The sequence below is a fragment of the Sapajus apella genome, unplaced genomic scaffold, assembly GCF_009761245.1.
Source record: "Sapajus apella isolate SASKATOON/1434 unplaced genomic scaffold, GSC_monkey_1.0 scaffold9, whole genome shotgun sequence".
Taxonomy (NCBI): Eukaryota; Metazoa; Chordata; class Mammalia; order Primates; family Cebidae; genus Sapajus; species Sapajus apella.
Genome location: NW_022436949.1, coordinates 41,460,975 through 41,473,529, shown reverse-complemented (window position 1 = coordinate 41,473,529; position 12,555 = coordinate 41,460,975). Strand labels below are relative to the sequence as shown.

General features: G+C 42.3%; 1 protein-coding gene across 1 annotated transcript in view; it reads right to left on the bottom strand.

Moving 5' to 3' along the window:
- DNAJC3 (DnaJ heat shock protein family (Hsp40) member C3) overlaps positions 1–11,819 on the bottom strand; it is a 90,324-nt gene extending 78,505 nt beyond the window's left edge. Inside the window, exon 1 of the mRNA XM_032277499.1 lies at positions 11,600–11,819. Coding sequence (XP_032133390.1) covers positions 11,600–11,681 — 82 coding nt within the window. The 5' untranslated portion in view covers positions 11,682–11,819. The remainder of the gene's footprint in view (positions 1–11,599) is intronic.
- Between the last annotated feature and the right edge of the window lie 736 nt (positions 11,820–12,555).

Genomic DNA, 12,555 nt, shown 5'->3' with positions numbered 1-12,555 from the left:
AGGCATGTAGTCATCAGGCTATCCACAAATCTTAGAAGCAGTTAGACAAAAGTATCAAATCATTTACAAAGGGAATCCCATCAGATTAAGAGTAAAATTCTCAGCAGAAACCTTACCTGCCAAAAGATTTTGGGGCCTCTTTTTAGACCCCCCCCCCCAAAAAAACCCACTAGCCAAGAATTTTATATCCTGCCAAACTAAGCTTCATAAATGAAAGAGAAACAAAGTATTTTATAGACAAGCAAACACTAAAGGAATTCATCACCACTAGACTAGACCTATAAGACAACCTCAAAAGAGTTCTAAATGTGAAAACAAAAGAATGATATTTGCCATGATAAAAGCACATGTAAATACAAAGCTCACAGATCCTACAAAGGTATTACACAGGTGACATCAGGCGTGCGGCAGTTCCTCACTTGCTCTAAGACAGGTGCTGCGAGTCTACTGTGGTCTGGTCCAGGCTCCTTGGGTCCAGACCCAACCATTATCGAGTCGGTTCATGGAGAGGAGAGCTGAAAAAATCACACCCAAAATTATAGATGAACGAATCAAGACACATTGAGGGATTTAGACTGTAAAGTGATCATGGGAGAAATCCAAGATGGCCATATAGGAACAGCTCTGGAGTGCAGTTCCCAGCGAAAAAAATGCAGAGGCCGCCACAGGTGATTCCCAGGCAAGCAAGGTCTGGAGTGGACCTCTAGCAGTCCTATAGCAGAGGACTCTGACGGTTAGAAGGAAAACTAAAAAACAGAAAGAAATAACTTCAACATCAACAAAAAGGACATCCACTCAGAGACCCCACCTGAAAGTCACCAACTACAAAGACCAAAGGTAGATAAATCCACAAAGATGGGAAGAAACCAGCACAAAAAATAATGAAAACACCAAATGACAGAATGCCTCTCCTCCTCTAAGGGATGACAACTCCTCACCAGTAAGGGAACAAAGCTGGATGGTGAATGATTCTCATGAATTGACAGAAACAGGCTTCAGAAGCTGGGTAATAACAAACTTCTCTCAGCTAAAAGACCATGTTCTAACCCAATGCAAAGAAACTAAGAACCCTGAAAAAGGGTTAGACAAAATGCTAACAAGAATAAACAGCTTAGAGAAGAATATAAATGACTTGATGGAGCTGAAAAACACAACATGAGAACTTCACGAAGCACACACAAGTTTCAATAACCGAATGGACCAAGCAGAAGAAAGGATATCAGATATTGAAGATCAACTCAATGAAATAAAACGAGAAGGCAAGATTGGAGAAAAAAGAGTGAAAAGAAATAAGCAAAGCCTCCAAGAAATATGGGATAATGTGAAAAGACCTAATCTACATTTGATAGGTATACCTGAATAAGACAGAGAATGAATCCAAGCTGGAAAACACTCTTCAGGATATTTTCCAGGAGAACTTCCCCAACCTAGCAAGAAGGGCCAACATTCAAGTCCAGGAAATACAGAGAACACCACAAAGATATTCCTCAAGAAGAGCAACCCCAAGGAACATAATCGTCAGATTCACCAGGGTTGAAATGAAGGAAAAAATTCTAAGGGCGGCCAGAGAGAAAGGTCACGTTACCCATAAAGGGAAGCCCATCAGACTCATAGCAGATGTCTCAGCAGAAACCCTACAAGCCAGAAGAGAGTGGGGCCCAATATTCAACATCCTTAAAGAAAAGGACTTTCAACCTAGAATTTTATATTCAGCCAAACTAAGCTTCATAGGCGAAGGAGAAATAAAATCCTTTACAAACAAGCAATTGCTCAGAGATTTCATCACCACCAGGCCTGCCTTACAAGAGCTCCTAAAAGCAGCACTAAACATAGAAAGGAACAACCAGTACTAGCCACTCCAAAAACATACCAAATGGTAAAGACCATCAACACAATGAAGAAACTGCATCAACTAACGGTCAAAACAACCAGCTAGCATCAAAATGGCAGGATCAAATTCACATATAACAATATCAATCTTAAATGTAAATGGGCTGAATGCCCCAATCAAAAGACATAGACTGGCAAACTGGATAAAAAGTCAAAACCCATCATTGTGCTGTATCCAGGAACCCACCTCACCTGCAAGGACACACATAGGCTCAAAATAAAAGGATGGAGGAAGATTTACAAAGCAAATGGAGAGCAAAAAAAAGCAGGAGTTGCAATCCTAGTATCTGATAAAATAGACTTTAAACCAACAAAGATCAAAAGAGACAAAGAAGGGCATTACATAATGGTAAAAGGATCAATGCAACAAGAAGAGCTAACGATCCCAAATATATACACACCCAATACAGGAGCACCCAGATACATAAAGCAAGTTCTTAACAACCTACAAAGAGACTTAGATTCCCACACAATGATAGTGGGAGACTTTAACACTCCACTGTCTATATTAGATCAACAAGACAGAAAATTAACAAGGATATCCAGAATTTGAACTCAGATCTAGACCAAGCAAATCTAATAGACATCTACAGAACTCTCCACCCCAAATCCACAGAACATACATTCTTCTCGGTACCACATCGCACCTACTCTAAAACTGCCCACATAATTGGAAGTAAATCACTTCTCAGCAAATGCAAAAGAACAGAAGTCATAACAGTCTATCAGACCACAGTGCAATCAAATTAGAACTCAGGATTAAGAAACTCACTCAGGGCCGGGCGCAGTGGCTCACACCTGTAATCCCAGCACTTTGGGAGGCCGAGGCGGGTGGATCACGAGGTCAAGAGATCGAGATCATCCTGGTCAACATGGTGAAACCCCGTCTCTACTAAAAATACAAAAAATAGCTGGGCATGGTGGCACGTGCCTGTAATCCCAGCTACTCAGGAGGCTGAGGCAGGAGAATTAACTGAACCCAGGAGACGGAGGTTGCAGTGAGCCGAGATGGCGCCATTACACTCCAGCCTGGGTAAAAACAGCGAAAACTCCGTCTCAAAAAAAAACCTCACTCAGAACCACATAACTCCATGGAAACTGAACTCTTGAATGTTGACTGGATAAACAATGAAATGAAGGCAGAAATAAAGATGTTCTTCGAAACCAACGAGAATGAATAAACAACATACCAGAATCTCTGAGACACATTTAAAGCAGTGTCTAGAGGGAAATTTATAGCAATACATGCCCACATGAGAAGAAGGAAAGGTCTAAAATTGACACCCTATCATTAAAATTGAAAGAGGAGGGGAGCAAGATCAAAAAAACTCAAAACCTGGCAGAAGACAAGAAATAACTAAGATCAGAGCAGAACTGAAGGAGATAGAGACACAAAAAACCCTTCAGAAAAATCAATAAATCCAGGAGCTAGTTTTCTGAAAAGATCAACAAAATAGACCACTAGCCAGATTAATAAAAAAGAAAAGAGACAAGAATCAAACAGATGCAATAAACAACGATAAAGAGGTTATCACCACTGATCCCACAGAAATACAAACTACCAACAGAGATTACTACAAACAACTCTATACACATAAACCAGTAAACCTGGAAGAAATGGATAAATTCCTGGACACTTGCACCCTCCCAAGCCTAAACTGAGAAGAAGTTGAAACCCTGAAGAGACCAATAACAAGGGCTGAAGTTGAGGCAGCAATTAAGAGCCTAACAACCAAAAAAAGCCGAGGTCCAGATGGGTTCACAGCCAAATTCTACCAGACATACAAAGAGGAGCTGGTACAGCTCCTTCTGAAAGTATTCCAAACAATACAAAAAGAGGGAATCCTTACCAAATCATTTTATGAGACTAACATCATCCTGATACCAAAACCCAGCAGAGACTCAACACAAAAAGAAACTTCAGGCCCATATCCATGTTGAACACAGATGCAAAGATCTTCAATAAAATACTGGCAAACCAACTGCAACAGCACATCAAAAAGTTTATCCATCACGGTCAAGTAGGCTTCATCCCAGGGATGCAAGGCTGGTTCAACATATGCAAGTCTATAAACGTAATCCACTACATAAACAGAACCAAAGAAAAAAACCACATGATCACTTCAATAGATGCAGAGAAGACCTTTGACAAAATTCAACAACACTTTATGCTAAAAACTCTCCATAAACTAGGTATCAATGGAACATATCTCAAAATAATAAAAACTATTTATGACAAACCCACAGCCAGTATCATACTGAATGGGCAAAAACTGGAAGCATTCCCTTTAAAACCGGCACTAGACAAGGATGCCCTCTCTCACCGCTCTTATTTAACACAGTATTGGAAGTTCTAGCCAGAACAATAAGGCAAGAAAAAGAAATAAAGGGTATTCAATTAGGAAAAGAGGAAGTCAAATTATCTCTATTTGCAGACGACATGATTGTATATTTAGAAGACCCATCGTCTCAGCCCAAAATCTCCTGAAACTAATAAGCAACTTCAGCAAAGTCTCAGGATGCAAAATCAATGAGCAAAAATCACAAGCATTCCTATATACCAATAACAGACTAAAAGAAAACCAAATCAAGAGCAAACTCCCATTCACAATTGCTACAAACAGAATAAAATACCTAGGAATACAACTAACAAAGGATGTAAAGGACCTCTTCAAGGAGAACTATGAACCACTGCTCAAAGAAATAAGAGGACAGAAGCAGATGGAATAACATTCCATGCTCATGGTTAGGAAGAATCAATATTGTGAAAATGGCCACACTGCCCAAAGTAATTTATAGATTCAATGCTATCCCCATTAAGCTATCTATAACCCTCTTCACGGAACTGGACAAAACCACCTTAAACTTCATATGAAACCAAAAGAGAATCCACATAGCCAAGTCAATTGTAAGCAAAAATAACAGAGCTGGAAGCATCACACTACCTGACTTGAAACTATACTACAAGGCTACAGTTATCAAAACAGCATGGTACTGGTACCAAAACAGAGATATAGACCAATGGAACAGAACAGAGGCCTTGGAGGCAATGCCACACATCTACAACCATCTGATCTTTGACAAACATGACAAAAACAAGCAATGGGGAAAGGATTCCCTGTTTAATAAATGGCGTTGGGGAAACTGGCTAGTCATGTGCAGAAAGTAGAAACTGGACCCCTTCCTGACACCTTACACTAAAATTAACTCCAGATGGATTAAAGACTTATACATAAGACCTAACACCATAAAAACCCTAAAAGAAACCCTAGGCAAAACCATTCAGGACATAGGCATAGGCAAGGACTTCATGACTAAAACACCAAAACCATTGGCAACAAAAGCCAAAATAGACAAAAGGGATCTAATTAAACTCCAGAGCCTCTGTACAGCAAAAGAAACAATTAGAGTGAACCAGCAATCAACAGAATGGGAAAAAATTTATGTAATCTACCCATCTGACAAAGGGCTAATATCCAGAATCTACAAAGAACTAAAACAGATTTACAAGAAAAAAATAAACAAGCCCATTCAAAAGTGGGTGAAAGACATGAAGAGACACTTTTCAAAAGAAAACATTTATGAGGCCAACAAACATATGAAAAAATGCTCATCACTGGTTATTAGAGAAAGGCAAATCAAAACCACATTGAGATAGAATTTCACACCAGTTAGAATGGCGATCATTAAAAAATCTGGAGACAACAACTGCTGGAGAGGATATGGAAAAATAGGAACACTTTTACACGGTTGGTGCGAGTGTAAATTAGTTACACCATTATGGAAGACAGTGTGGCGATTCCTCAAAGACTTAGAAATAGAAATTCCATTTGACCCAGCAACCCCATTACTGGGTATATATCCAAAGAATTATAAATCATTCTATTATAAAGACACATGCACATGTATGTTCATTGCAGCACTGTTTACAATAGCAAAGATCTGGAACCAACCCAAATGCCCATCAATGATAGACTAGACAGGGAAAGTGTGGCGCATATACACCATAGAATACTATGCAGCCATCAAAAACGATGAGTTTGTGTCCTTTGTAGGGACGTGGATGAATCTGGAAACTGTCATTATCAGCAAACTGACACAAGAATAGAAAATCAAATACCGCCTGTTCTCACTCATAGGCGGGTGTTGAACAACGAGAACATATGGACACAGGGAGGGGAGCATCACACACTGGGGTCTGTTGGGGTGGACTAGGGGAGGGGCAGCAGTGGGTAGGGAGGTAGGAGAGGGATAACATGGGGAGATATGCCAGATATAGGTGATGGGGATGGAGGCAGCAAACCACATTGCCACATAGGTACCTATGCAACAATCCTGCCTGTTCTGCACATGTACCCCAGAACCTAAAGTGCAATAAAAATATATATATATACACATATATATGTATGTATATATATACAAAATAAATAAATTACTCGGTCTGTGGTATTTTATTACAGCAGCACAAAGATACAACTGTAGGAGCAATATTTTCAGAAGGTGAGAGGAAATGGAATCCAGGTTGTTAAATACACAGATTAGATTTATCTGGGAATAGAGACATTTTATGTATTTTAATATGAGAAAAAGTAGCAGAATAGGTACAAATGTAGATAAGCTAGTAAATTTTGAGATAGAAAGAAGTTGGCCGGGCACGATGGCTCACACCTATAATCCCAACACTTTGGAAGGCCAAGGCAGGCAGATCATGAGGTCAAGCGATTGAGATCATCCTGGTAAACATGGTGAAACCTCATCTCTAATAAAATTACAAAAATTAGCCAGGCGTAGTGGCACACACCTGGAGTCCCAGCCACTCGGGAGGCTGAGGCAGGAGAATTGATTGAATCCAGGAGGCAGAGGTTGCAGTGAGCCAAGAACACGCTACTGCACTCCAATCTGGCAACAGAGCTAGACTCCATCTCAAAAAAAGAAAGAAGAAGAACTTGCCTTGTGATGGCTTTCATTTTCTCAATAAAGACAGGTCTAAAAGAATGAAGTAGGGAAGAGGAGAAAGGAGAGTTTAAATTAGAGGCTTAAGGAGGGAGGAAAATCCTTGAAATACTGATTTTCAAGAATAGACATACTAAAGAATTATAAGACTGTTAGCAGTATTTAATGTGCAATTACAACTGAGATTGTTTCTTTAAAATGACACTAATCAGGGCCAGAGGCACTGGCTCACACCTGTAATCCCAGCACTTTGGGAGGCCAAGGCATGAGGATTGCTTGAGCCCAGGAGTTCAAGACCAGCCTGGGCAACAAAGAAGACCCTATCCCTACAAAAATTTTTTAAAATACTTGGTGGGCGGTGTGACTGTGCACACCTGTGGTCCCGGCTATTCAGGAGACTGAGTTGAAAGGACTGCTTGAGCCCAGGAGGTCAAGCCTACATTGAGCTAGGATAATGGCACTACACTCCAGTCTGGGTGACAGGGCAAGACCATGTCTCAAAAAAAATTAAATATTAAAATAAAGATAAATGAGACTTATCAGTAAAGTTGTCTTTTTCCTCCATCTATGTTCACCTGTGAGGTATAATAAGAGTTGGCCAAGTTGAATTTAACCAGTCCTGGGTTTTGGGAAGTAAAACAAAAGATTATAGGTATCAATAAATAAATGGTCATTTGTAGTGCACTAACTACAATGATGGACCACTTGGTCTAAGCTGAGAAAGGAGAAAAAGAAGACATAGATGCTTCACAAATGCATGTCTTAAACCCCAAGTGGTCTGTAAACTCAAAAGCAAAAGCCGAGTTTTATACTATGTATATATATTGCACCAAAGAGCAATATAGTTAGTAGAATTTGCTGACAGATTAAATGAGTCTTATCCATATTTCCAGAACTCCAAATGATACAAATTCATCAGATTTAAGTTTTTAAGTAGCTTTCTAAAGATATGAAAAGAAAAATAAATCTATGGTTGAAATGTTTGAGTTCTGAAGAGCAGGTGAATGGGTTCCCATGATATTGCCATATGAACAAAGATTAATTTGTTCATAAGGATATTAATCAATCACAGCAGAAATTAAACTTACAACTTCATATGGGAAAGTAAAACCTAATTACTACAGTGTATCCCCTCTCAGAACAACTCCCCCTGACCCACAGAATGAAAACTACTGAATTTCCAGGCAGTCTCTCAGCAAATACTAACTAGTCATGAGAACTGGAACTTTGATACTACTGCTAACTATAGTTTATCTTATTAAAGAATTTAAAATAATTCTAGAAAATATGTGACCACCTTTTATAATGCTTAATTTATATAAATTACTTAAAGTCATTCATTCTGCTACATTATTTATTCTTTTTATATTTCAATAATGTCAAGAAAATCCCAGAGAAGACAAAACATACCTTTAGTAGGCTAGGTTCAAATAAAATTATCACAAACTTTTATACATACAGATTTTCAATTGGTCAAAATATATGGTTTAATCAGCTCAGTGAAATAAAGAAGAGTCCGGATAGCATGTTAAGAAAGAGATAAAACTATGATAACAGAAAAAGGTTTGTTTCCCAGGCTGTGTTGCTACTCAAGTCACCAACAGAGCAAACCATTAGCAAAGAACTGAAGTAACTTCCTTATCTGTAACATGAGAATACTAAAGCAGATACTACTGAAGTTTTCTTTCTATTCCCAAAATTCTACTTCACCTAGTGCTTTAGACTTCACTCTTTCAAAGCCCTTTGAGAAGGAAGGGTGCTAAAAGACTCAGACTTTCAATTCATGATATATATACTTTCTGTCTCTGGATGACAACCAAAAAGTCTAGAGACAAGTATTTCAAAATCAGAGAAAAAAAAAAAAAAAAAAAAAAAAAAAAACCTAGGTCATCTCTTCTCCATCCTGTGCCACTCTTCGTTCCACATTCACTTCTCTTATAACCATTTTCCTTCATTTCTTTTCTTTAAAGTGAATTATATTGTATACATTTGATGTTTGCAACATTGTATTATGAGATACACACAGATTAAATGGTTACAATGGTGAAGCAGATTAATATATCTATCATCTCACATAATTACTTTTTGTGTGACAAGGGCAGCTAAAATCTACCTATTTAACAAAAATCCTTAATACAACACAATTTTATTAAGCCTTAGGCCTAGCAGTTAGCACTATTTGCATACCAGAGAACTACAAGGTTAGTGAATCCAGACACAGAATTTATTTAGGAAAACGGGAGCTAACAGTTTGCTAATTTAAGTCAGGGCTTCTTACCTTTATAACCCCATCACCAAATCCAGTATCAAATACACAGCAGACACCTAACTTAACTCCTCTATATAATTTATTACACCAGTGGTTCTCCAATGTGGTCATCTGGGGTCTTTCTAGAAACGCAAAATTTCAGGTCCCATCGAGACCTAACAAAACGGAAACTCTGTAAGTGAGGTACAGCACTCTGTTTTAAAAAGCCCTCCAGGCCGGGCGCGGTGGCTCAAGCCTGTAATCCCAGCACTTTGGGAGGCCGAGGCGGGTGGATCAAGAGGTCAGGAGATCAAGACCATACTGGTCAACATGGTGAAACTCTGTCTCTACTAAAAATACAAAAAATTAGCTGGGCATGGTGGTGCGTGCCTGTAATCCCAGCTACTCAGGAGGCTGAGGCAGGAGAATTGCCTGAACCCCAGGAGGTGGAGGTTGCGGTGAGCCGAGATCGCGCCATTGCACTCCAGCCTGGGTAACATGAGTGAAACTCCGTCTAAAAAAAAAAAAAAAAAAGCCCTCCATGTGCGATTTTGATGCACGCTCAAGTTTGAGAACCACTATATTAAACCTGCCGAAAATAACCTTCTTGTTAATTACAAAAAAAAAAAAAAAAAGTGCTGTTTTTTTCTCAGCTGCCATCACTTACAAATGCTTGGACTTACATGATGCTTTCAACCACTTAACTCCTGTCTCCAGCCTGCACACAAAAAGAACTGTAGTAAAACCTTTGGAGCCTCAGTTCCCTGGTCTGTAAAGTGGGAATAACACTACACACTTCCATGAATAAGAGATGGCTTACAGAAAGTCTCCTTTCTTTCCTTTCCTCTCTGTCACCTGTACCAAGTCCCTGCTACTTTACACAAACAATGCTCCTAAAGACACTCTGACACTCCTCTAAGAAATGTCACCAGTGCCTCCTACACAGAAAAGCTCTCTAACGAGGTTTTCTTATGGAAAAAATCACAGGAGGGAAATGAAGAGTTGAGAGTCCTACAGAATCATACAGAACAGCAATTCTAAAAAGGTGGTTCACAAAGTAGTGGGAAAAGCAATCATTCAAAATCGTGCATCTCTGTAACTTTAAAAAAAAAAAAATCACCATTTAACAGAACATAGGCAACTTTCTCTTAAGTGTCCAAAATAAATCATTAATGATAACTGGAGATAAATACTACAGATGGGGGTGGGAGGCAGGAGGAATGAAGCTTTTGAAAATGCATAAGAACTAGAATATATGACCCATATTAAAGTGGTACAGACCTTCAAATTCCAATCCCCTAGATTTCCTGGGGGCAGCCTCACTGTCAAATTATTTGTCCCAGTGTTGCCGCACTATGTGTTCTGATTTGGGGTTCAAAAAATATGGTTACCAGGGGAACCAAAAGCAAAAGCCTATTGCTATGGGTGAGACCCAAAAACTGGGGAGTACTCTTAAAAAAAAAAAAGCTGAGAACTTTTACAGGAATTCACTATAAACAATTCCCAATTTTTAGTTCCTCGCTCTCTCTGAATGGAATATTCAGGTTTAATTTGACCTCCTTGACAACTAGCCCTTTTTATGAGGATGAAAATAGATCAGTGCATGTGATGTGTCATTACACTCGAATATTTCGCACAGTAACCGCGCCAGGAGCATTCGTTAAATCGGCACTATCAGCTTTAATTCTTCCTCCCTCCCTCTGCCATCTAAGCTAAGACAGCCCTCTATTTTCGTTATTCTGTTAGAGTAGCCAACATTCCAGTCTGCAGGACTGAAGAGAAATTTAATCGCTCCTATCTTTTCAAAGGAACCCTTTTTTTCAGAGAACTTGGAAAAGAAATGCCAGCCAGACGTTGAATGACACCATGCTGGAAGTTGTAAAACCACAAACTCTGTGCCTTGCCGTCCGGGAGGAGGAATTCCAACAGCGGCTCCTCAGTGCACCAAACAATTTCTCCACACGACAGTGCATCGTAATGCGAACGGTTACTAACTTTTTAAATAGTCAACACCGTCCTCTCCAACTCCCAGCAGGACAGGACAACCCTACCCCGCCCAAGAACTCCAGAGCGAAGGAAGCCTTTTGGCCACTTAAGTGGTTCCTCCCAGCACCAAAGACCGCCAGTGTTCCCAGGCGCCCACCGAGGGTCCCAAGCGAGGCCGAGGCCCGAAAGCTGCCCAAGTCTCCGCGTCCCGGGACGTCCTGAAGTCGCAGCCCGGTGGCCCCGCTCCCCGCCCCGGTGCGCACCCCGCCTCCTCCGACCCCTACGGCCCCGTTCCTCATTCCAAACCCACTGTCCCAGCCCCGCGGCCCGCCAGTCCCCTCGACTTTTCCCCAGGCAAACCCGGAACTGGGCGCGGGCTCAGGCCCAATCCAGGCCGCGGGATCCCCCGGCGCTCGCCCCACCTCCCGAGTCGCCCTGGGACACGCGCCCGGGCGCAGACGGGGAAGCGCGGGTGGCCTGGTCCGGGAGCCCGCTTCCCGGCCAGGGCAGGGCAGGACTCACCTTCGTACTGCAGATCCACTAGGACCAGCAGGAAGGGGAACACCGAGCCCAGCCGGCTGGTCACGGAGCCGGGGGCCACCATGTCCGAGGGCTCGCGAGTGAGGAGGAGGAAGGATATGTGGCCCACCAGCCCGCGCCAGCACTCTGGCAGCAGCTGCGCGCGCCCGCGGTCGGCTCCAGCTCAGGCCTCAGCGTCTCTGGCGCCCAGCGGAGGAAGGCAGCGGTGGGCGGGGCCCGGGCGACGCTACGCCCCGGAGCGCCGCCGCCGTCCAATAGCCTTCTTCCTGGCGTCTTCTTTCCCGGGCTCGCCGGGGTCGTGGTTCGAGCTGATAGGCTGCGGAGGCCGCCGTCCCGCCCCATCTCTGATAGGATAACGTGGAAGCACGAGACAAGGCTGCGTCCGCGGGTCGCAGAGCTGTCAGCGAGCTCCAAACCGCCGCGGCTGCCGGGAGGGAGGCGGATGGGGAGTGTGTGGCGGCCGCCGAGCCCGCATGCGCAGGCTGAGACGGCCCTTTTGGGCCAGTCCCGCCGCGCTAGGTTGGTGAGTGGAATGATTTGATCCATTCGTGGTTCGCCGGAGAGGTGTTAGGAGTGGGAGGCGCAGCCGCAGCGTCCGAATGGGAAGGCCAAAAACGTTCCTGGGAAGTAGAGAGGAGCAGCAGGACGCCTGGAATTGAGGTCTCGAGTGAGCCTGGAAACACCGCCTCCCGCTGAGCGTCCGGGAACAAATGCTGTCTGAACTGAGCCGTAAGCAAGAAACGGCCAGGAGAAGCTGGGGCTTAGTTAATTAGGGCGATCTGATGGTTAGACCATTTCAGGGACAACCAGGGAGAAGTGCGTAATTGCTCTAAGGCAGGTAGGTAACTGGCCTGGAAACTTGGGAACCACCCATCCCAACTTTGAGCAAATCAGCGTGCCCAGGAAAAAAAGAGCGGTTGTGGAAGACCCAACTTTCA